Genomic DNA, 26,479 nt, shown 5'->3' on the forward strand with positions numbered 1-26,479 from the left:
GGAACTACTATCATCTGAGCTGAAACGTGTCTTTACACAGGCAGAAAACGGAGAACATGTCTGTTCTGTTTTTTTAATAACGTTTTTCACCAACACTTGTCATTTCCAAAATCTTCCTACTCAATTTAAAAATCACAGCTGAATTTGTTTCAGAAATGTGCTGACAACCTAACAACATGTTGTTGGTTACATGCAAGCACCTAATGGCACCCTCAATAAAGATATACATTTTGAAAAATTTAACCAAAAAAACAGCCATATCGAAATCTTTAAAATTGTGCAATATTTTTAGGTCACAAATCAAATGTAAGTAAATTAGTGATATCGATCATGTGAACTCACAGCACAGATGGTCAGATTGACGCACACAAAAATGCTCAAAACATGCCGGATAACATGATCATCCGGTTTTGTTCACATAAACTCCAATGCATGCTGTCATTAAAATACCCAATACTAAGACATTCTCAAATCTGCATTCATTTTTCAATTCTACTTTTCACTGGCATTGCAATGCTGATAACAGAGTCAGAAACTGGTAACACTTTACAATAAGGTTCCATTCGTTAACATTAGTTAATGCATTAGGTATCATGAATAAATCATTAACAATATCTTTTTTACAGCATGTACTTATCTTTGTTAATGTTAGTTAATAAAAATACAATTGTTCATTGTTAGTTCATGTTCACAGTGCATTAACTAATTTTAGTATACACCACCGGTCAAAAGTTTTGAAACACTCATTCTTATATATATATATATATATATATATTATTATTATTATTATTATTATTTTTTCACATTTTAGAATAATAGTAAAGCCATCAGAACTATGGAATAACATAAATGGAACTATGGGAATCATATTGTGACTAAAAACAATCCAAAATAAATCAAAACTATGTTATATTTTAGCATCTTCAAAGTAGTCACCCTTTGTCTAGAATTTGCAGACATGTACTCTTGACATTTTCTCAACCAACTTCTGGAGGTATCACCCTGGGATGCTTTTTAAACAGTATTGAAGGAGTTCTCATCTATGTTGGGCACTTATTGGCTGCTTTTCTTTATTATTTGGTCCAATTCATCAATTTCAAAAACTTTTTGTTTTTATTATTACATTTTAGTTTTATAATGAAATAAATTAATATGGTGGCACAATTATATTTTTGTCTACAAAACTAATTTCGAAAATTAAGCATACGCCTTCAGATCAAAAGATTTTTAAGATCATGAGAAACATTTCAGTTTCAAAACTTTTGACCGGAAGTGTATGTTGAAATTAACATTAACTAATGGAACCTTATTATAAAGTGTTACCCAGAAACTAATGGGGGCAAAAAAGGCCCCTATAAAGAATTTTACTGTATCATTTGTTAGATTTTATTCTAGGCTTAGTTATCATACTATACTATCATACAAAATATGAATCGGTATAGGTAACAACCTAAATACTCAGACTGAAAATGTATTTTAATTAATTCCATCCATTCCAAATCAATTCCAGGAGGCAAATAATGCCCCTTTAAAAAAAATAATAATAATAATAATAAATAAATAAATAAATAAAAAAGGTAATTTCCGACACTGGCTGATAATACAAATTGTAATGAAAAATGTTGTATTAAATTAAAATGCACTAGTGGTGTAAGGCGTTTAAAGCCCACTGTACATAAACGCACACATAAATCATTCTTTATGAGCGTATTTATATATATGTTTATATTTAAGAAACAACATCCGTTTAAAGTTAACAGAAGCTCAAGTTCATCACACACTGTGACGGCCAATCAGAGAAGTTACAATGTATCTTCTGGACGTTCTGATACACTGTAACACTTTCACTTGACACATTCTGTTACCTGTAATAATACACATCACTCTTCCCAGCGCTCAGCCCGGACTTCCGGATCACTTCTTCCTTCTTCCAGCCGGGTGGAAGCGCTGGGCAATCCGTCCTCTTCCGCTCCATGATCATTGATTGATCGATCAACTCGATCGGAAGTGTTAATTTCCGCTGTCCGCGCGCTAGTGGAGTTAGCCGCTGGAGTGCTACTTCAACCAGATGACAATCTCCCGGTTAAAGCCGTTAAAACTCTCGCCGAACGCGCCGGTTCTGTTCGGTGACGCGGTTCAGTCGTGATCCGTTGACGCGAACTCCGCGATCATAATCTGCGTGTGATCCGCGTGTAATCGCGGCTGTGACGCGCTCAAATTACAGGACTTCCCACACACGCCCCGCCCTCTTGATGCCTCTTAACCCCGCCTCTCTGGAGGCATGTTAGCCCCGCCCCTACTGTAATACTGTCAACCCGGTAGAGCGGGGCTAGTTGTCACACTTTTTACTCCAATGAATATTTCTCAGTGAGAGTTCATTTCTGTATAGGCACAAACTTTAAGGTCCTGGCTACAAAAAAAACTTTTGAAAGTTTCATCCATTAATGTCCAGGAAAAAAAGATGACACGCATTAACTGGATTATTATGGGGTTTTCAGCAAACTTAAATAGTAAAACAATTATGTAAAGACAAAAAAAAAAGACAAAAAAAAGACAGAATTAGCCTCAGTCTCCTCTTTTTTTCAAAATGGGATCCGGGACGCCCAGGTATACTCGTGCCACAATTCTGAATTATATTTAATTTTACTCACAATTATATTTTGAGCACACAAAAATATTCCACACACGCAAGATGATATTTTGAGCACGCAAAAAGGTATTTTGCACACCGAGTGGGTAGGAGGAGAAAGCTAAATGTAAGAATTCTGAGCAAATTCACATTCAAATAAACTTTATGCAAGCGCAAAATTGATTTTCGTTTGCTCAAAATGAATTTATCTTTGCTAGAAGATACATTGCTTTACAAAACTGAGTTCAAGCGTGTGCAAAAGAACTTTCTGTGTGCTCATAATATCATCTTGCGCATGCAGAACATTTTTGTGTGCTCAAAATATAATTTTGCACGTGCAGAATTGTGGCACATATATAACTCCATACCCAGGGGGCCACATGGGGATGGGGTCTGTGAAGAATTTCAGAGAAAACAAATGGCACATTTTTTTTTTACATGTCAACATTGCTTTCTGAAGACTGTTCAAATCATGAGGTTAATCATGATTATTTTATTCTGTTGACAGCCATAGTTTGTTACAGTAATAAATATAAATGAATCTACATATAATTTCAGTGGGCGGTTCAGAAGTAGGAAACTGAGGAATAGGGAACCTGGGTGATATGTGGTGAGGGCTTGTGCTGAGGTAGTATGCCATACAGAACCGGTGGCGCTGATTTACCGAGAGATACGGTGCCGGTGCCAGTGCCAGTAGGGCACTGAGTATGCATCTCGGTGCCAGTTGGCCAACGGGCTGGCACGTATGGTCGAGGTATTAGGACATATAGATCCCTGGTTGCAAGTAATTGGTGAAGGAAGCATGTCTGATTGGGAAGACAAGGATGAGAGGCGTTGGAGGGGATCTGGTGTCCAGCTGCAGGGGTGGCAGGGAGACATCCCTGACCGCTGCCCCACCGCCAGGAGATGTTCCGGGATTAATGGGGCGAAACACTGAAGATAGGCGGCTCCCGGCTGATGACCCCACAGCTGGGCTGAAGTTACTGGTGGAGGTGCGGCAGGCGTTAATACCCAGCAGGTTATTAAAGCTACCTGTGCATCTGTTCATCTGTTTTGTATTAAAAATTAAAAAGCAAAAATTACAAACAATATTTCAACAAAAAAAATTTTTTTTTGAAAAACATTCATACTTTCTAGAATAGTTTGTACTTGTGTTGTATCTTTCTAGGGAGTTTCTATTCAAATACTTTAAAGGAATATTTGGGGTTCATTCAATACAAGTTAAATTCAATTGACTCAAGACACAAGACATAAACAATATGTGTGTTAATATAATTTTAGAGTAATAAAATCACTTACTAACCACATCTGTGAAAAAATATAGCCAATTTTACAACTTCGTTGTCATGATGACGTAGTGTCGTAAACCCTAAACTGACTGTACAAACAGTTATTTAAACAGCTTTACGGCTCAAATAATACACAAGTTTTAACAGAAGAATTAACGTAAGTGCTTTTATAAAAACAACTGTAAATCACTCTGAATAAAAGTGTCTGCCAATTGCATAAATGTAAATAAACATGATAAAACAATACATTAAGCAGGAAATAAATCCCTCCATATTCACTCATATGCTTTATTGATGCAGTAATGTTTGTTATAATGTTGTGCGCAGTGATTTTATTAGTCTGCATCTAGAGCTCATGATGTGAAACGACTTATGCGAAGATGCAAAGGCCTTAAATGACCGCAGTACCTCACAACATCCAACACCAGAACAGTAGCCACTTTCAGCACCCTTGAAAGAACACAAGAACCTTCATAGATGTTGCAGTACACTAATCAAAAATGTATGCATTCTGAATGGTTTTCAATGTGGGTCAATAAATATCCGAAGGTCAAAAGGAGGGTGTAGTTTCTTAAGACAATAGGAGGGTTAAAGGAATAGTTCAAGAATGGAAAACAAGCATGGCCTTCTTGTCATATCTCCCTTTTACTCTTTTCCTCTGTTTCTCTAACCATCACTACTCCAACATTAAGATATTTATTTAATACACTTTTAAATCATCATAAAATTGTTCCCTTTACAGCCAATAAAGATTCAATGAAACATGCATATGCAGGCCTGGCTCCACAGGGAGGCCTGGGTGGGCCTTGCCCACCCAATCATGAACTTGGCCCACCTTGAGAACTACACCTACACCCACCCCTACAACTGTTTGGCCCACCCGGCGGGTCCTATGGCCCACCTTACATCTTAGAGCTGGAGCCAGGCCTGCAGATATGCGATTTAGGTTTTATTCCTCCAGGGGGCACTCAGCGGCTTAAAAAGCCAAATGCTCTTTTGAGCCCCTTTCAAGACAGGTTTTGTCTTGTTAGAGACATTTGTATAATCTTCTTTCTGTTAAAACGACTTGTACCTATCATACAAATGGAAATTCATTCCTTCTATCTCAATAAAATGATTAAATAAAAATCTCTTTCAGTAATCACAAAAGACTGTGATTGAGCTATCAGCGCAGCGAAAAGTTACAGTTACCACGTGACCTCACCGGTCTGGCCACAGTCATTGAATTGAAAATGCACATTGACTATATATTGTATAATTGAAATAATGTTAATAATTATCATTAATGATAAGTAGTATGACTTGACCAGACAGCGAATTTTCGAAATGTAGGATGCAAGGGCGTAGCCAGGAATTTACTTTTGGGTGGGTCTCAGTAAAAATGGATGGGCCAAATTTTTTTGACCAAATTTACCTTAACAACAGAGAAGCAGCGCATTCAAAAAGTTCTTTCACACTTTCAGAAATCAGAATTTATGCATTTGAAAACTATTATATAAATACATATTTGAAGTCAAAGAATAATCTCAAATATTCTGGGTGGGCCTGAGCCAACCCCAGCCCACCCTTGGCTACACCACTGGTAGGATGGCAGAGGAAGAGTCATTTACATTCATGAGGAAAGAGAAACCTAATTGGATGATTCAATCATTTTTATCAGGAAACAGTTATCTGATTGGTCGAAGAAACTATAACCCAACCCATACCAATCAGGTAGTGCTTTCCTCATGAATATAAATGACTCCCTCTGCCATCATATGAATATCCGTGGATGGACCCATTAGTTTTGTTTGTTTGTTGTTTGTTTGTTTATTGTAGCTTTAATTTTTAATTTGACCCCTTGCATAATTATACATCTATTTTAATGATTTCTTCACATTTGTTGGAAGTTGTATATGTTTGTATGCATCTTTTATACTATGTATAACAATCAGTTTTGTTCAGTTTCTTTTCAAAAAATTTTTTTATTGATCAGTCAACACATACAAATATACTCTAACAATTAAATATGCTAGGAGGGAGTATACAATACATACTTACAAAACAATATATAAAGACTTGTTTGTTTTTTACTGTAAATTGAGTAGCTTTTTGCTTCTGCAAGTGCAGACTTGACTGAACATAATGCAACATTTTGTTTTTTAAATACTATAAAACATGGTTTCTTTCCTGAAAATTTGCATTTATTGTTTATTGTTTAATTTAGCCATTTAATGAACAAAATTTAAAAGTACGAAAAGTAAAATTTACATCAGTATCTTCACTAATGAAATCATGTACATTTTGAGAGAGAGAGAGAGAAAGAGAGAGAGAGAGAGAGAAAGAGATAGAGAGAGAGAATGAGAGAGAGAGAAAGAAACAGAGAGAGAGATAAAGAGATAGAAAGAGAGTGAGAGAGAAAGAGATAGAGAGAAAGAGAGTGTGTGAGAGAGAGAAAGAAAGAGAGAGAGAGTGAGATAGAGAGAGTGAGAGAAATTAAGAGAGAGAAAGAGAGAGAGAGTGAGTGAGAGAGAAAGAGAGAAAGAAAGAGGGAGAGAGAGTGAGAGAGAGAGTGAGAGAGAGAAAGAGAGAGTGAGAGAGAGAGAAAGAAAGAGAGAGTGAGATAGAGAGAAAGAAAGAGAGAGAGAGAAAGAGAGAGAGAGAGAGAGAAAGAGAGAGTGAGAGAGAGAGAAAGAAAGAGAGAGAGAGTGAGATAGAGAGAGAGAGTGAGAGAAAGAAAGAGAGAGAAAGAGAGAGTGAGAGAGAGAGAAAGAAAGAGAGAGAGAGTGAGATAGAGAGAGAGAGTGAGAGAAAGAGAGAGAGAATGAGAGAGAGAGAAAGAAACAGAGAGAGAGATAAAGAGATAGAGAGAAAGAGAGTGTGTGAGAGAGAGAAAGAAAGAGAGAGAGAGTGAGATAGAGAGAGTGAGAGAAATTAAGAGAGAGAAAGAGAGAGAGAGTGAGTGAGAGAGAAAGAGAGAAAGAAAGAGGGAGAGAGAGTGAGAGTGAGAGAGAGAAAGAGAGAGTGAGAGAGAGAGAAAGAAAGAGAGAGAGAGTGAGATAGAGAGAGAGAAAGAAAGAGAGAGAGAGAGAAGAGAGAGAGAGAGAGAGAGAAAGAGAGAGTGAGAGAGAGAGAAAGAAAGAGAGAGAGAGTGAGATAGAGAGAGAGAGTGAGAGAAAGAGAGAGAGAGAAAGAGAGAGAGAGTGAGATAGAGAGAGAGAGTGAGATAAAGAAAGAGAGAGAGAGAAAGAGAGAGAGAGTGAGATAGAGAGAATGAGAGAGACAGAAAGAGAGAGAAAGAGAGAAAGAGAGAAAGAGAGAGAGACAGACTACATATTGGCAGTGCCAAAAATATATCGATTGCAAAAGCTTCAGCTTACATCTATATATTTTTTATTCAAAGTATTTTTATTTATTTATTTATTGCAGAACAATACACATACAAACCAAATACATCCACGTAAGAGGAGGGGTTACAATAAAGACTATATAACTTATTTGTTAATTTGTTTAACTTATTTGCAAATTAATTAGTATATTTAGATTTTCTTATTAATACATTTAAGACACTCAATAAACAAAAATAAAAGTCATAAAAACCTTAAAACATGGACATTGGACTAACTAATTTTGCTTTTATGTATATGAAATGTACCAAATAAAATCATACATTTTTGGACTCAAAATAAATAAACACGTTTCACATCTTATATAATTTCTTCAGTACTGTCCCGATTGGTCTAAAGCATCTGACGTCAGTGGGTTGAACTTCCGGCCCGGAGTGTTGACGCAATCAGATGTTAGTTTAAGAGTTCAGAAGCAGCTGCGGCTTTAATTTCACCCCACAGACGCGTTCATGAGAAGCATAAGGTAATGCTCTATAATATTCTAGAATTATATATTATTGAAAGGCGTTCCCGCTGTTAGTTAAAGGATATTTGTGTCGTTTAAGCATGAAATAAGTGATCTAAGTAGCTAAACAGCTAGCATGTACAACAACAACCACAACAACCATAACCCATTGAGCTGCAGTGAGTGTTTAACGGTGTGTTTGCTGTTTGGCATTAATCGTGTTTATAATGTAGCAATTCGCCTTGAGGGACATGATGAGCTCATGTTTTTTTATTTGTATTACACCCTGAGTGATGTGTAGCCTACATAGTTGCATGTATTCTTTATATTTTTGTGTTTATCCATCTGTCTGTCTGTTTGTCCGTCCGTCCGTCCGTCCGTCTGTCCGTCTATCCATCTGTCTGTCTGTCTGTCTGTTTATCCATCTGTCTGTCTGTCTGTCTGTCTGTTTATCCGTCTGTCTGTCTGTCTGTCTGTCTGTCTGTTTGTTTATCCGTCTGTCTGTCTGTCTGTTTATCCGTCTGTCTGTCTGTCTGTCTGTTTATCCATCCATCTGTCTGTTTGTCTGTCTGTCTGTTTATCCATCTGTCTGTCTGTTTATCCATCTGTCTGTCTGTTTATCCATCTGTCTGTCTGTTTATCCATCTGTCTGTCTGTCTGTCTGTCTGTTTATCCATCTGTCTGTCTGTCTGTCTGTTTATCCGTCTGTCTGTCTGTCTGTCTGTTTATCCATCTGTCTGTCTGTCTGTTTATCCATCTGTCTGTCTGTCTGTTTATCCATCTGTCTGTCTGTCTATCCATTTAGCTGTCTCTCTGTCTGTCTGTTTATCCATTTAGCTGTCTCTCTGTCTGTTAGCTAGCTATCTGTCTGTCCGTCTCTCCGTCTGTCTGTCCGTCTCTCCGTCTGTCTGTCCGTCTCTTCGTCTGTCTGTCCGTCTATCTGTCTGTCTATCCATCTATCTGTCTGTCTGTCTGTTTATCCATCTATCTGTCTGTCTATCTATGTCTGTTTGTCTGTCTGTCTATCTATATATCTGTCTGTGTGTCTCTGTCTATCTGTCTGTCTGTATCTATCTGTCTGTCTGTCTATCTATATATCTGTCTATCTGTCTCTGTCTGTCTGTCCGTCTGTCTGTCTGTCTTTAGATTCTGTTTTAGTAATATTCAGTTTTCCCTCTCTATCATCAGTCTCTAAAGTCTTTGTTTTGTTGTATTTGTGTTCAGGTTGTATATTAGTTAAAGTTGTCGTGTTGAAAGCATCATGGCCAGCGCAGCTGCCAGCGAGAGTTCTTCTGCAGCTAATGGACAGACGTCAGGAGAAAACGGCAGCACGCAGGACAGCACGTTTGAATGCAACATCTGTCTGGACACATCCAAAGACGCAGTCATCAGTTTGTGTGGTCATCTCTTCTGGTGAGAGATCATATTGATGTGCATGACAGTCTTTATTTGAGGAGAAAATATTAACCAGTCAGCACTTTATCTTTCCATGTTTACCTGTGATTATACCTGTGACATCTAGTTGGCCGTGCTTGCATCAAGTAAGTTTCAGTGATTTTTCTTTCTCTGTAAAAGCAGTAGTTTCACTTAATGTATGATTGAGTGACAGGATTGTACACTGCGTCTAAACCGCCTGTTTGCATTTGCAGTGGTTAGAAACAAGGCCGAACAGACAGGTGTGTCCTGTTTGTAAGGCAGGCATCAGTCGGGATAAAGTGATCCCGCTGTATGGAAGAGGCAGTACAAGTCAGCAAGACCCAAGGTACATTTTACTGTCCAACTAATCATATGCTGTGTGGTAATATATGTCATCTGGATTCAAGAAAATGTTCTTTGTGGTGTTATCTGGGTGGTAATTTTGCTGCACTGTTTAGACCACCATAGATACTTTTGCATTAATATCAGCAGACAGGACTGCTTTACATTATTTACATGTCAGAGGGATGAAGAAACATGGAGTAATGTGAAAAGACCGAGCAGGACGTGGCCCGAACAAGTCAAATAGTTGTACTGTTCTCAGTCATGTGCTTCATAATGTGAAGCTGTTTTTGCACTGATGTATGACTTGTCATTCATTTATTATGAATAATCTTGTCTTTCCATAATATAATCTATGATATTCCATATATCATAATAGTCTTATGCATCACATTCCAAGTAGAAAGAGAGAATAATCAAATTAGATGAAGTGACATTCATTTCTAATGTATTTAATTCACTGGATTATCCAAAAAAGAATCCCTATATTATTTTATATTTGGGTCAATGATGTGACGCTAATTTGTTTTGTCAGATCTATACGATTATTCAAAAGCACATTACAGTTACTTGAATACACCTCTACTATGATTAACATGTTTTCCATTTCTGCGTTCAAAGTCATTTTGGCTTAGTAAAAAATGTCATGTGGTGCAACCGTCCGGAGACAGTCTCATCAAAAGCTGTTGACATAAGTAGAGCAGAATAATCTTTTACTATTTCTTTGAGTAATTTTGTATTTTTATAAATAATTAAATTTCTTTGAAACTATTTTATTTAAAAAAAAAATATGATTAATATTGGAAGAACTTTTTTAGATCCTCACAACTGTGAGTGAAGCTAAATAAATAATTATTTTATCATTATTAAATATTTTGACATTTTTATAAAAAGGCACACTTTGTTCAGGTCATATGGAGTAACCCTGAGAAAATTCATGATATTTGTATGAAATATTTTTCTCCTTAAAAATATGTTTGAAAACTTCTTTGAAATTAATGATTAAGTTGCGCACACTCTCATATATTCTAAGTGCAAGGAAAGTAGATTATTTTAGAAACTTTTACTTGGTCACACTGAATGACATTTTTAAAGTCATGAAGTAATTTTGTGACTTTTTTTTTTTGTAGGAAATGCTATAAATGTTTATCTAAAATTTGTGAAACCAACATGGACTCAAAGATGACATTTCTACATCTTTAACATGTGTTTTAAACTAGATTTTTTAAAAAGATTTTTCAATTTTATCACCTCGGACAACCTAATTTGTCTATGACCCATTGTAACCCATTTTTTTTTTCATTGAACCTCCAGCAAAAATACTCTAGTGTAACATATACTGTACTATATACTTTTTGTCATACCGTCCACCCCTACATCAGTGAATCAGGAATATGTAGATGAATTTACTTTCCTTTGTGATTTCAGAGAGAGAACTCCTCCACGACCACAAGGACAACGGCCAGAACCGGAGAATCGTGGCGTGAGTACATTTTCTGTTTGAGCCTTTTGCAGTCAATCAATCAATCGGGGCCTGGGTATCTCAGCGAGTAAAGATGCTGACCATCACACCAGGAGTCGCAAGTTCAAATCCAGGGTGTGCTGAGTGACTCCAGCTAGGTCTCCTAAGCAACCAAATTGGCCCGGTTGCTAGGGAGGGTAGAGTCACATGGGGTAACCTCCTCGTGGTCGCTATAATGTGGTTCTCGCTCTCAGTGGGGCGCGTGGATGCCGTGGAGAATAGCGTGGGCATTCACATGCACTACATCTCCGCGGTAACGTTCTCAACAAGTCACGTGATGAGAAGCACGGATTGTCTGTCTCAGACGTGGAGGCAACTGCGATTCGTCTACTAGTGGCGAGTCACTACGCCACCACGAGGACTTAGAGCACATTGGGAATTAGGCATTCCAAAGTGGGGAGAAAAAAAAAATCAATCAATCAATTGCATCTTTTAATGAATGTTTATCAGTGTAGGCTTTTCAGTTTTTATCACTTGACCAGCTAATATGAAGTGTATCTCGGCCAGCGCTCATGATCAAATCACTGGTGTTTTCAGATTATATTCCACTGAAGGTTGTAAATGTCCATTTGTAATGCTGTCTGTGTCATTGCACAAGACTTTTGTGATGAAACTATTACATTGATAAAGGTGTTGCTGTAGTGCCAACCTGCAGTAATTCATTAGTCAAACGAGCCGTCCCGGTGGGGCTTATTAAGAGAAATCTCTGAAGACCAAATTTGGAAAGACACCGTGATGCATCCTCTTAGGTGATGACAACATCTGACATTTAAAGTTGCATCACATTTTGCTGTCTCGCTTGACACTTAATGTTCTAATGGAAGCATTTATGGATCATTTTTTTGTCCTATTACAGCAATAGCTCATTTAAAAAAATAAAGCTTATGTTTTGCAGTATAAAAATATTACAGGAGTTGTTCAGACAAAATCGTTTATTCACTCGCATGTCGTTTCAAACCCAGACGTTGGTCAGAAAATGTGAATTTTTGAAGAATTTTCTGGCCACTCTTTTCTATATAAAGAAAGTGCAAAAATGCACTGAACTAAGAAAATTTTAAGGGGAAAATGCCAATACTTTAATGTGTAGTTTAGTGTAATAATTTTAGTTATATTTAAAGAGTAGACTACATGCACCTATTTGGAGTCCTCCATGTGCATTTTGTGGTAATAAAGTTAACGATTAATAGATTAATTGGTCGTTAATTTCCATGATGATAGATTAGGAAAATGTCTGAAAATTGACATCCCTACCTTACACCGATAAAGAAAAGCCATTTAATGCCTTTACATGACCAGATACGTTGTCGGCTAATTAAACATAATCGTTTAAGAACGTGCATATTGGGGCCTGGGTATCTCAGCGAGTAAAGATGCTGACTACCACACCTTGGAGTCGCGAGTTCGAATCCAGGGTGTGTTGAGTGACTCCAGTCAGGCCTCCTAAGCAACCAAATTGGCCCGGTTGCTAGGGAGGGTAGAGTCACATGGGCTAACCTCCTCGTGGTCGCTATAATGTTGTTCTCGCTCTCGGTGGGGTGCGTGGTGAGTTGTGCGTGGATGCTGCGGAGAATAGCGTGATTCGTCCTCCGCCACCCGGATTGACGCTACCACGAGGACTTAGAGCGCATTGGGAATTGGGCATTCGAAATTGGGGAGAAAATAAAAAAAAGGAACGTGCATGTAAACGCGCTCAATGACGATTTAATGCGTGGTCACATTTACCTTTGCAAGGGTAAAATACAGTCATCTCAATGGGAATCCGCTCGATCGTGAATTTCGCGCAATGGACTTCCAGTGGGGAAATATTTCCCCTTGTGGATTTTGTATGGAGTACATATTTGACAGGTGAATTTGCCACGATGACCAATAAGAAATTGCTTGGTTTGGCAGTGACCTCTGTGTGGGTGGTGCTTCGTTCACAGCTACACTGAACATTCTCAATGGACACGGATATAATTTTAGTGGCGCAATTCTTTATAACTTTACTGTCACAGAGTATAAAGTGCATCATTAAAAAAAGACGTTGCATGACAATTTGTTTTTTGCTGGTTTCACACAAGCTCCACATCCGTCCACGCCTTCTTTGCCCGTGGAATTTCACCATGCAAAGGTAACCTTACGTTTCCACTGGCGCGTAAAAAAACTCAACATGCTAGGCCGCTACCACTTTGGGGCGTGTTTGTAATATGTAAAGCCAGTGTGTTTTGTCTCTCATTGTCATACGAGCAATAATATCATCTTATATATGCACGATTACAGTTGGAAAGATGCCAGCTTAGTTTTTGAATGCCCACAATGTACAAACAGTGTTGATTTATTACACGTTTGATTGCCACAATGAATGTGTGCAATCATCATTTGAAGTCAGTGACAGACGTCACTGCTTTCAGCTCACAGTGATCGGCTGGAACCCGCCGTTTTTCATTCCTCATTTAAATAAAGCCAAGAAATCTCAACTTTTTGACGGTCTCGGCCGTTCCTGCGCTTGATCCGTTCTGTTGTCAATCCTACAATCCGCCTCGAGAGCACGGCACTTGCCTCCCATGGAAATGTATTGAAAACACTCGCTCACCACGCGCCAGTGGAAACGTACGGTAAATGTAACCGCGCCTTAATGCCGTTTGAACTCGGCGTCATCAAATGCCATTGACGCGCCATCTTTAAAGTCTGTTTCGGCGCTTTGGCATACTTGAATTTGGATCTGTGCCTCACACAGACACTTTCAGAACACTTGTTATATAGCACTCGTACAGTGCTGGGTGTAATCTGATTACATGTCAATCTGATTACATAATAATATTCATTATTATAGGCTGTTATGGCGTAAACTATTACAAAAAGTAAAAAAAAAAAATGGCATAATCAAAATATAATGCATCGTATTTTGTCATAATGTGAAGACTCTCTGGCCAACTCAAAGCAAGTCTTTCTACTTTTCCTTCAGGTTACCGTAATTATCATCATAAGTGAAAAAGCACATCACGCATGATCATTATCGATCATAATTTTCATCCGGGTACTCGTGCCAATCCCTACCAGTGTTTTAGAAAGTAACGTAAAAGGAAAGGAATTACTGTGTGATTAATTATCCCATGAAGTAATCAGTAAACTAATCTATTCACAAGATTTCAGAGAAGTCATTTGTAGTGGTTTACAATTTTTTTGAGTAACTTAACCAACACTGTACACAAGTCATATGGACTACTTTTATAATACGTTGTACCGTTTTGTCAGTTTGGAACCTGACCGAAGCAGTCCCTGTTCGATTTTATTATATCAAAGAAAATTCACGTTTTGTGTTCAGTGGAAGACGGAAAATCATTGAGCACATGATGACATTTTGGGGTGAACTGTTCCTTTGTTTATTTATCAATCTATGATAGAAATGTCATTCAAATTGTTAGTGAACTGTCAAAATACAGTGCACAACATGCCTGTCCCTGTGTAAACTCTTACTGGAATTTAAAGTGCAACATTTTTGCAGGGATTTCAGGGATTTGGCTTTGGAGATGGAGGATTCCAGATGTCTTTTGGCATTGGGGCTTTTCCCTTTGGGATCTTTGCCACAGCATTTAACATCAATGATGGGAGACCACCACCAGGTATGTGACAGTGTTAGTGTTACAGAAGTACTTCGACCTGCATGTGATTGCAAGATATTTCCAAAGAAACGCTCTATGATTCTTATTCTAAGAGAACGATTTCCTCAATTGTCCCCTTAAACAATTATTGGTAAAGTGTATGGCTAGGCAATGTAGTTTAAAATAATTAAAGGTGTATTCTTACAAAACCTGTCAAGAAAATGTCCTGGTCCCATTTTACTCTGAAATAAAAACAAAAAAGAAATAACATTTTGCATAATGAAAAGAAGCCTATTGTTAAAACGATTATTTTTTTATTTTTTATTATTAGATTGTTACATTTATTTTCATGACAATTATGCACATTTTACCCCCCAATTCTCATTACCACATTATAATTTTCTTATTAAAGTAATGCGGGAAAAAAGATTTAAGATTTAAATGGTTAAATATTTATACATTATAGTTGTACCCACTTTGGTACTGCCCTTCATTTCATTGAAAATCATTGTAGGGGACCCGGGTAGCTCAGTGGTTCACTAGTTCGAATCCCAGGGCATGCTGAGTGACTCCAACCAGGTCTCCTAAGCAACCAAATTGGCCCAGTTGCTAGGGAGGGTAGAGTCGCATGGGGTAACCTCCTCGTGGTCGCTATAATGTGGTTCGCTCTCGGTGGGGTGCGTGTTGAGTTGTGCGTGGATGCCACGGTGGATGGCGTGAAGCCTCCACACGCGCGACTCAACAAGCCACGTGATAAGATGCGCGGATTGACGGTCTCGGACGCGGAGGTAGCTGAGATTCGTCCTCCGCCACCCGGATTGAGGCGAGTCACTATGCCACCACGAGGACTTAGAGCACATTGGGAATTGGGCATTCCAAAATTGGGAGAAAAAGGGGGAAAAGAGGAAGAATTTTCCACCATGAACGTTACTATAACTACATTTTTGCAAAGTGACTTTTACGTGCCGCGTTCTACGTTTCACAGGAGTTTCCTTGTAAAAATGTGCACTAGAGGCGCCACGACAACTTGAATCACGACTACATTGGCTGATTATGACTTTATAAACACTTTTACTATAATACATCATTTGAAAAACAATACATTTTAATGCTTGTGTTACAGACTCAATTAACACACTTATTCCAATGTAATTAGCTTGCGTGGTAGCTCACCTCATTGAGCGTTGGACTTTAGACTCAAGTCCGTGGTTTGAGCCCAGTTAAACACGCAAACTGACACATGAAACGAGTGTCATAGAAGCGACACAAATTGATGTGGTTGCTTCAGAAAAGTTGCTTTTCATTTCTCATTTTGTTCACCTCTCATTTGCTTTAAGGACACTAATGGTTAGGTTTAGGTTAAAGTTTTAGGTTAGGGAGGTACATTTTACTCATTAAAACCTCCATCTAACATTCACCGTAACCTCGTCTGATTATGATGCCATTTCACTCTGTTTTAGCACCCCCCCACTGGACATTTCACTGGGAATGTGCAGCCAAACATGTATTGAAGCATGTAATTTTGTTATGCAAAAACGTTGCCATGGTCGTGTTATTTTCATGAGATCAGGCTGATTTCAACCAAACAGCCATTATTGCCAAATAGACTCAAAATGTAAAATGCAAGCGCTAAATCACAATAAAAAAGTAGTCAAAAATATCCAGGCAGAATTTTATATTGCCAACTGGCACCTGCAAAGCCAAGGTCCTGGGTTCATTTCTCCTGTGTACCTTAAAAACAAATCCCATGAAATTCCTGCGTTGATGTATTTCCTATTGAATCCAGATAAGATAAGAGAGAGACTCTTAATTTTAAATGTGTATATTTGATAAAACGCTAGCATATAGATTACCTCAAATCAAATATAGAGAACTAAAGACCACAATACTCTAATTTTGGTTTCATGGGAATCCTGAAATGCATATACACACATACACACATACAGGTATATATATATTTGACATCTCACTGTGCCTTAGTAAAGAGATCAATGTTATATTTCTGATTCCAAATTGATCCCTGGTTGCCCATACATTTTAGAGACCACAAAAGCATGCATGGTTCAGGCTATTGTTCTAGTCCTTTCATAAAGAACCACAGTGATGAGTAAATTTTACTCTTTGATATTTCTCTCTGTATCCACAGCAGCCCCAGGCACCCCTCAGCAAATGGATGAGCAGTTCCTGTCCCGCCTCTTCCTGTTCGTGGCGCTCCTCATCATGTTCTGGCTGCTCATCGCTTAAACGATTATGAACTTATCTTATCAGGACACATTAATTATTTCTCTCAGCGGAATAACAGCTAAAGAGCCGCTAATAATAAACCTACAGAGATCACAATAGTCCCATCAGGTTTCAGTAGAACAAATTTATTTTGATCTGTTTGAGAGCCCTGATGCGACGCTGATTAATTTGAAAAAAGGAACGTGTTAACCCATCTGGGGTCTTTTTCTATGAAAGAGATGCAATGCTTGCATTGTGATTGCATGTCTGTGATACTGTGAAATGTGATTTTATGCAAACAAAATTTTTCTGCTTATGTCCAATTTTCTTCCCAGATGATTTTAAATAAAGGGTCTTATTTCTTTTAAGATTAAATCATTCTCTGGGTTCTCTAAAAAAAAAAAAAAATCTTAATTATAAAACAAAAATCTAACATTGTGCTGGCAAATATTATTACTTTTAATAAAGCAAGTAGCTTATATAATAAATAAGCACTCCTTTCTAAATAAATGTACTTCCTAGCAGTAATTTGGAATACTTCACATCAACATATTTTCATATTAACATTTTGAAGCTTGTAGGGCTTGGAAAATATGTGTCACTCCTCCAACAAGTCGAAAATAGTAATTTTATTGTAAGTGATGAGCCTGCACTAGTTTTCCTTTATTTTAGACCAACAAAACAATATTGAAAAAGTATGTGTGTTTTTTTTTTATGAATTAATAATTCATCGTGTGTATAAGAAAAGTCATCAAGCTACTTCATTCAGGCTTTGGCAAACACATTGCACTTTTTTGCATCTTTAAATTTAAAACCTAAATATTTTACGTCTTATTTATTTTATGGTGTTTTTTAAGATTACACTATTCAGGGGCCTGGGTAGCTCAACGAATATTGACGCTAACCGCCACACCTGGAGTCACGAGTTCGAATCCAGGGCGTGCTGAGTGACTCCAGCCAGGTCTCCTAAGCAACCAAATTGGCCCGGTTGCTAGGGAGGGTAGAGTCACATGGGGTAACCTTGTGGTCGTGATTAGTGGTTCTCGCTCTCAATGGAGCACGTGGTAATTTGTGCGTGGAATGCGGAGAGTAGCATGAGCCTCCACATGCCATATGATTAAGATGGAGGCAACTGAGATTCGTCCTCCGCCACCCAGATTGAGGCAAGTCACTACGCCACCACGAGGACTTAGAGCGCATTGGGAATTAGGCATTCCAAATTGGGTGAAAAATGGGAGAAAAAAAAAATTACACTTCAATTTGATGGAAATGTGTCATGCAGTTGAAATGTATAAATCTTAAAAATAGGCTACAAATATTTCTTGAGTGTGTGCATTCACTGTTTTGCAGAAAGTGCTTTTTTTTGTTTGTTTTGGCAATCTAAGAAAAAAGGACATAAATGCATTACATAGCAGTTTGCATCAAGACATTTTAATGCAGCAAATACATTTAAAATAGTGTTGTTTTACAAAACAAGGTCTTTTGCGGCAATTAAGAACCTACCAAAACCTAGACAAAAGGCGAGGCTATTCATTGCAACACAAACTAGATTCATACTTGGTAGCCTTAGATGTTGCATTGAAACATATACTGAAATAAAGTATGTTTTTGAACACTTTTTATTATAAAAGAGGCAAAGATAAAATCCAGCAGATTGTTATATTACACTGTACAGTCTTCTATTGATGCTTAGTCATCTTTGAACTCTGCATCAAACATAATCTGCTGGATTGTCATTTTAACTGCAGCTCTTTTCTGTGGTGTCAGTCTTTTGAGGGCTGGGACATAACTCAAGAGAAACAACTCGTCCTCATCAAGAGCTCTGTCGATAACTGGTTTGTCACGACTCTTCAGCACCTCTTTTTCCTCCATTTTCCCATTGACGTTTGTGGATGAGACTGATGCTGCTGTTGCATTTGTCTGGATGGGAACTTGCGGTGAAGTTGAACATGAAGCCTGTGACACCTTCAGTCCAGGAGGCAGACTGGTGACGACCGCGAGCTGGGTCATTGGTTGGACCTGTTTGACGGGGGCGAGCTGAGTGACAATAGACAAAGGCAGCTGTGACAAGGGATTTAATTGAGCTGCAATATTTGCCTTAATCTGAGGAGACATCAGAGACTTGGACTCTGGAATATTCAAGAGAAATTCCTTTGAATCTGCCGTCTGTGTCTTGTCACACTTTGACCCATCACTCTTTGATTTTTCAAGTCTTGACTCGGTTGGCTTTGAATCACCTGTGCTGGACTCATCGAGTGACTCCTCAGGTGACTCCTGTCCGCTTCCACCCATGTCCTCCAGAGCTTCTGATTCACTGTGACGCTTTCTCTTCCTGATATGAGCGTCCAGAAACGAGAGGGTTTCTCTGTGTGGCCAGTGATGCAAGCGACGCCCCCCTTCTTCCCTCTTTAGTTTACACAGTCTTCTCTCTCTGATGTACCTGTCCCTTATACTCCTCCATCTTCTTTTGCATTCCACCACTACAGGGGAAAAAATGATACTTCAAATAACTCTTACTTTGATAAAAATATGAACGATATATGATTAATGATTATATATATATATATATATATATATATATATATATATATATATATATATATATATATATATATATATATTTTTTATCCCCAATTTTGGAATGCCCAATTCCCACTACTTAGTAGGTCCTCGTGGTGGCGCGGTTACTCGCCTCAATCAGGGTGGCGGAGGACAAGTCTCAGTTGCCTCCGCTTCTGAGACCGTCAATCCGTGCATATTATCACGTGGCTTGCTGTGCACGACACCGCGGAGACTTACAGCATGTGGAGGCTCATGCTGCTCTCCGTAATCCACGCGCAACTTACCACACGCCCCATTAAGAGCGAGAACCACTAATCACAACCACGAGGAGGTTACCCCATGTGACTCTACCCTCCCTAGCAACCGGGCCAATTTGGTTGCTTAGGAGACCTGGCTGGAGTCACTCAGCACACCCTGGATTCGAACTCGTGACTCCAGGGGTGGTAGTCAGCATCAATACTCACTGAGATACCCAGACCCCTAAAGCCTATATATTTTAAACATCAGAAAGGCTGAATTTCATATTTTGGAGGCAGATCCATACAGCAATCTGACATATGGCCATAAATAAACAAACAAACAAACACTGTTTAAACTGTATATTGAGCATACATACAATTCCACTAGTATTTTTGGGAAGATATGTTACATATTGTACTGCCAATTTTGTTGTATTTTGAAATAGATGTGCCAATAAAGTGCATGTAGCTTATGACTTTTTTTTTAATATCAGCATATATTTCGAAAATGTGTTTTTACATATATTGCCATATAACAGATTTCTGTCCGTTTTCACAACAAACAAAAAAGAAAGCGACTATAGGGCTGTTCACACATGACGCACTCTTGTGTTTTTAAAATTTGAAGTCAAACTTGACACGCTTCTAAAAATACAACACGACAGATTGAACGCAACGCAATATCCAAAGACGCCAGTATAACGCATGTGTGCATAGACCAATAATTAAAAATACCGCAGATGGAACGCAAAAACGTCTCCTGAGTGAACGGACCCTTAATATTCCACGTACACTGCTAGCGATGCGTCAAATCACAACGCTTCAACTATGATCAGAAATCTGTATTGATTACAGCTAATGTATAGCCTAATAAAAGTGTTCGAGTTTAAGTATAAATGGCGGGAAATATCCAGCTGAAAGCTTTAAATGAATCATAACAGGAACTGTTTTAAATCTAAACACCATGCGCCAAAACGCGCGCGTAATGTTGACGCACTGACCCGAGAGACCAACAGACGCGGCGACGTCCCTCCACGCTTTCGCCCTCTTCTCAGAACTGCGATAATTGTGACACGAAACGTTGTAAAGTACCGGGTAAGTGTATACAATTTGGATTAATTTCTCAGTCGCGTCCATTGAGTTTGCGGAGTTATTGCTGAAACGCGTTGATCGCAACGTACTCCCGAGCTCGGCCAGTCGCGTCAGAAGTGCGCGACGCCTCTTGACTAGACGCGGAACGTCACGGAGGGATGTTAGACCAATGAGATTTCACGGTGGGCGGGACTATCCGTAGCGTGACGTCATAAACAGATCCCTCAAGCGTTGAGGCTAGTTTGCTCAACAATGCTGTTGACACTGACAGACAAATATGGCCGTCTTATACTATTTTGTATATATATATATATATATATATATATATATATATATATATATATATATATATATATATATATAACTTTTATTTTTACTCGCCACCATATATATATATATATATATATATATATATATATATATATATATATATATATATATATATATATATATGGTGGCGAGTAAAAATAAGTTATTTTTTAAAGATATAGGCTTACCCAATAAAGAGAACGCTCCCCTAAGTGAACGGTTTCCATTTGGTATATTTTGGGAACCAACGTTCTTGGAACGTTCTTTAAAGGTTTTATTTTTCTAATCATAAAACATTTCCAGAACATCGCAGAGAGGTTTTACGTGACTAATAAGAGAATTTATGCAGGACGTCATGCTTATTCTAGGTTATATTTTTTATAATCATAAAGTAACTTTCCCAGCAATAACATCAATGCAGTAGTACAGCATTTATTTAAAATAAGAAATTTAGATCACAATGTATAACATTTGTACGCGTCTGCTAAATGAACACATTCCCTTATACAGTAGATACTCTTTTTCACAGCTGTAAAAGTTAAACCAGGGGTAAGCATAGAAAAGCATACAGGAATTTCAGCATCTTTCTGATATCTGCACAAGCATCTCATCTTCTCCATTCCTCCAATGAAATGTGCATGCATTAAAAGTTTAATGGTCATACCAATTCACTTTTTGTAGAAGATATATACTGCTCTGATTGTAAAAACTTTGTATTTAAAAAGATGCTGACCCTAATAACTACTTTTTTTTTTTAAAGGTAAATCAACTGTAGTTTAACTACTTTAAATAATGAGTATCTTGTAGCTTAATCTCCATCACTACTTTATTCCAAGTCCTCTGAAGCTATAGGTTTGTTTGAAGTCGTTATTTGCTGAATATCTGCCCCTCTATCAAATTTCACTTGTGCTTTTGTGTATTCAAACATGGTGCCTAAAGACAGTTTGTGGCCATTTTTGTCAATGACATCAAAATTGTTGGTTCTTGGGTGTCTTGCGACCAAACAGCTGTATATTTGAATTGACCACAAGTGCGAATTAGGTTTCAGCACTGCAGTAAAGAAGCCTAAAAAACAGTGACGAGATGACAGGAAGTGATGTAGAGAAAGAGATGGGCACATGACACAGTTGACACTGGGTCTGTAACAAAACTTTGTAAGCTGCCTTGCTGTCTCTTGCCTACTTAAGGCCCGGGTATACACTGCATGCCCAATTATTAGACAAATTGTATTCCTCAGGATTAATTTTTATTGTTGAACAAACACAATGCTCTCAGTCAATCCAAAATATTATTGAACCTCAAACCTGAATGTTTAACAAAGAAAAAGTGAGTTTTGTCTTTCTCAGGGGAATATATTAGTGTGCACAATTATTAGGCAACTAAATTACAAAAATAATTTCTCCCAACTCAATTGTTTATTCTCAATTTTTAGAGTAGGTGCAACAAATAAGTAACACAATGACAATTAAATAACATTTTTGGCCTTTCAAAAATATTTAGTGAACAATATAGCCACCCTTCTTTTCAATAACTGCCAGAGCCTTCCATCCATGGAGTCTGTCAGTTTCTTGATCTGTTCACGATCAACTTTCGCTGAAGCAGCAACTACAGCCTCCCAAATGCTGTTCAAAGAGGTGTATTGTCTTCACTCACTGTAAATCTCACGTTTGAGAAGGGCCCACAAGTTCTCAGTAGGATTTAAGTCAGGTGAGGAAGGGGGCCAAGTCATTATTTGGGCATCTTTGAGGCCCTTGTTGGCTAGCCAAGCAGTGGAGTAGTTGGATGCATGTGATGGAGTATTGTCCTGCATAAAGATCATGGCCTTCTTGAATGCTGAGGATTTCTTCCTGTACCATTGCTTGAAGAAAGTACTTTCCAGAAACTGGCAGTAGGTTTGAGAGTTGTGTTTCAGTCCATCTTCAACTCGAAAAGGTCCAACTTCCTCATCCTTAATGATAGCAGCCCATACCAGTACCCCTCCTCCACCTTGCTGGCATCTGACTTGAAGTGGTGCCCTGTGTCCATTAGTGATCCAGCCATGGGCCCATCCATCTGGTCCATCAAGAGTCACTCTCATTTCATCTGTCCATAAAACCTTTGAAAAATCTGTCTTCAGGTATTTCTTTGCCCAATCTTGATGCTTCAACTTGTGAATATATTCAGTGGTGGTCGTGTTTCAGCCTTCTTGACCGTGGCCATGTCTCTGAGCACTTGGAACCTTGTACTTCTGTACACTCCAGGTAGGTTGCAGTTCTGGAATATGGTGGCATTGGAGGATAATGGGTTCCTGGTAGCTTCACGTTTAATTCTTCTCAAGTCTTTTGCAGTTAATTTGCGCCTTTTCTTCGCCATGCGTTTTTTGCGCCCCAGTTGACTATTCGTAACAAAATGTTTGATTGTTCGGTTGCCACGCTTCAATAGTTTAGCTATTTCAAGAGTGTTGCATCCATCCGAAAGCATTTTACAATATTTGAATTTTCAGTGTCAGTTAAATCACTTTTTTGGCCCATTTTACCTGAGGTAATGAAGCTGCCTAATAATTATGCACACCTTGATATAAGGTGTTAGTCACTTTCGCCACACCCTCCCTCATTACAAAAATACATACCACCTGAAAAAGACTGAATCCAATAAGCATTCAAGTTTATATGTTTGGAGTTGGAAAATGTGCATGGAAATAATAAGATCAGAATACTCACTTGCCTAATAATTGGGCATGCAGTGTACTTTGTTTTTGTGTGTTCCAGATCAGATCACGCCTGGTTGACCGTATTGCCTTTTAAAGTGTACTTTTCAGACCACGAGTGAATACAAACGCATTTGACACATGCCCATGTAACCGGTCCTGCTCGTTCCGCTCTGAGCGGGATTCGAACTGACATATCCGGCATGGGAGGTGGGCAAGCTAATGAGGAGGCTAAAGGCCACAGCCTCTAGCATCAGTCGCTAGTGCGCCTCTTGAGGCCAGGGGAGTGAGGTTTACACACTGCACAGCTACCTATCAGCTGGCTCCCGTTACACTCACCCCCCTAAACCTCACTTCCATCTGGGACATGGCACCACTGTAACCGTTCCTGCTCGACCCACTCCGAGAGGGATTCGAACTGGCATATCTGGCATGGGAGGCAGGCATGCTAACGAGGAGGCTAAAGGCTACAGCCCCTAGTTTCAGTCACTAGTGCGCATCTTGAGGCCAGGGGAGTGAGGTTTACACACTCTACCGCTACCTACCAGCTGGCTCCCGTTACACCCACAACAACTGCTTTGTGATACTCTTTTAGTACAGTCAACGCCAGGAGCATGCACCAATGATGGGCACAGATGAGAACTGCCCATGTGTTGAGAAAATTTAGGACGCACACTGACAGTCTGCACAGACTGTGCTGATGACGAAATTTGCGTCACACAAACTGTGCGCTGAGCGATCAGTAACGCAGACAACCAAGTATACAGTACTTTGGCTGTCTTCTATGGTAGTATCCTAACTGAAATGAAGCCTCATAAGAGACCAATTTTAGAATGTTCTACATAGGTGGCAACTCCTCACATCCTTCAAATTGCAATCCCCACGCACAGTGCATGGGAGACTTGACTAGCAACTGATTTCAATAAAGGTGACGCAAGAGGAATGGCGCAATATTTCAAAGACCATAAATATGCATAGCATACACACTTTTGGGGGGTAAAATAGTCTGTTTTCTATCACATTAAACACATTTTTATCAATACTTTTCAGTATTGAATGGATAAGCATATTTTTAATAAAAATGTATCTCGCTTCGTCCACCATCTTGGATTTATTTTTTCACCGAGCTCATCACAGTGCATTCTGGGGTCACCATCCTGGGGAAGGATACAAACAATGCTACCTTAAAATTTGGCCAAATTACATCTTAGGAGGGAGCATAATTAAGATGCTTGACTTTTGGAACAGCCTTTGCATCGGGAGCATGCCTATGATGCCTTAAAGTGCTGCCTCTGTAGGCAGCTCACTAGGTTTTTGGAACAGAGCCATTGTGTTGACATTAGGCAATGTACAGTAAATTAGGTGTCCACAATATTTGGTGGCTATAATGGTTATAGTAATGGTCATATTGGAAAGGTAGGTGCCAGTTTACGGCTCTACCCCGCAAACGTCAGTTCATTGACTTCAGGGCCATTATATGATTGGATTAGAAGATTTATGTAATCCAAGTTGACCGTTACAGCCCAGGTATACTTTGTTTTTCTGCGTTCCGGATCTGATTGGGCATAGCTTTTGCAAGTATTCTCTTTTGACAGCGAGCAAATAAGGACACGGTTGACGTCCGCACTATGATTGCTTTGTAATACTCTTTTAGTACAGTCAACGGCAATCGCATACGGCAATGATGCGCACAGATGAGGACTGTCTGCATGTCGAGAAAATCAGGGCCGCACACAGACATTCTGCGCAGACTGTTGTGATGACGAAATTTGTGTCACGCATACTGAGCCGAGCGATCAGCAACGCGGACAACCAAAGTATACTTTGGCCTTTATGGTCTCTTGGTCTGTATAAAGGAATTTCTGACTTGTACAATGAGTACTCTGCACATGCAATAAGTGCACTCGAGCTTGAAATCATGATTGTGTCTATGAGACTGCAGATGTCAAGATTTATAGTGGAAAAAATAGTTACATTTTAGTCTATTTTTACCAAAAAAACGATCGGATCACTTCTGAGGACATGGATAAAACCACTGTAGCCTTATGGATTAACTTTATTGTGCCTTTTGGGTCCTAGAGTGTGTTGGACCCCGTTGAATTGCATTGCATGCATATGCAAAGGGAGCCAACTGGTATGTGAGGGCTAGCCTCGAGGCTCACTAATGACTGATGCTAGAGGCTGTGGCCTTTAGCCTCCTTTCTTAGCACGCCCGCCTCCCATGCCGGTTCGAATCCTGTCAGAGTGGGTCGAGCAGGACCGGTTACAGTGGTGCCGTGACCCGGATAGAAGTGAGGTTTAGGGGCGAGTGTAACGGGAGACAGCTGGTACGTGATGGCTGTGCGGTATGTCTCACTCTACCTCACTCTCCTGGCCTCAAGAGGCACACTAGCAACTGACGCTAGAAGTTGAAGCCTTTAGCCTCCGTGTTAGCGCGCTCGCCTCCCATGCCAGCTGATGCCGGTTCAAATCCTGCTTGGAGTTGGTCGAGCAGGACCGGTTACACATATATAATAAAATCATATCTTCATAAAAATATCTTCATTTGTGTTCCACAGAAGAAAGTCATTTGAGTTTGACACCGCACAATGGCGAGTCAATGGTGAGAGAATTTTTTTTGGGGGGGGGGTGAACTGTTCCTTTAAACTATTGGGTTTTTTTTCTGCATGGATGTATTTATATGAAGAGTGCAATAAACTTTTGTCAGTGAGTTGGCATTTTCCTGTAGTTCAATTGAGGTAATCAACAAATTGTTGGG

The 26,479-nt window shown here is 39.0% G+C and overlaps 3 protein-coding genes across 4 annotated transcripts in view; 1 reads left to right on the forward strand and 2 right to left on the reverse strand.

Moving 5' to 3' along the window:
• The window catches only part of LOC127440044 (methyl-CpG-binding domain protein 2-like), a 55,694-nt gene extending 53,458 nt beyond the window's left edge, over positions 1-2,236 (reverse strand). The window contains exon 1 of one of the 2 annotated variants that reach the window (XM_051696423.1): positions 1,866-2,236. In XM_051696423.1, coding sequence (XP_051552383.1) covers positions 1,866-1,981 — 116 coding nt within the window. In that variant the 5' untranslated portion in view covers positions 1,982-2,236. The remainder of the gene's footprint in view (positions 1-1,865) is intronic. The other variant, XM_051696422.1, reaches the window with a different exon arrangement.
• Positions 2,237-7,665: 5,429 nt separating this feature from the next.
• Positions 7,666-17,208, forward strand: LOC127440052 (E3 ubiquitin-protein ligase RNF185). The gene is made up of 7 exons (XM_051696433.1): positions 7,666-7,767; positions 8,974-9,162; positions 9,272-9,290; positions 9,399-9,511; positions 10,936-10,990; positions 14,514-14,631; positions 16,757-17,208. The coding sequence occupies exons 2-7, from the start codon at positions 9,011-9,013 to the stop codon at positions 16,852-16,854; spliced, it is 555 nt and encodes a 184-aa protein (XP_051552393.1). The 5' UTR covers positions 7,666-7,767; positions 8,974-9,010; the 3' UTR covers positions 16,855-17,208.
• Positions 17,209-18,268: 1,060 nt separating this feature from the next.
• On the reverse strand, positions 18,269-20,842 carry LOC127440041 (uncharacterized). The gene is made up of 2 exons (XM_051696420.1): positions 20,636-20,842; positions 18,269-19,313 (listed from the first exon to the last, which is right to left on the reverse strand). Exons 1-2 carry the CDS (start codon positions 20,769-20,771, stop codon positions 18,523-18,525), a joined length of 927 nt encoding a protein of 308 aa, XP_051552380.1. The 5' UTR covers positions 20,772-20,842; the 3' UTR covers positions 18,269-18,522.
• Positions 20,843-26,479: the final 5,637 nt, after the last annotated feature.

Source organism: Myxocyprinus asiaticus, chromosome 4 (genome assembly GCF_019703515.2).
Source record: "Myxocyprinus asiaticus isolate MX2 ecotype Aquarium Trade chromosome 4, UBuf_Myxa_2, whole genome shotgun sequence".
Taxonomy (NCBI): Eukaryota; Metazoa; Chordata; class Actinopteri; order Cypriniformes; family Catostomidae; genus Myxocyprinus; species Myxocyprinus asiaticus.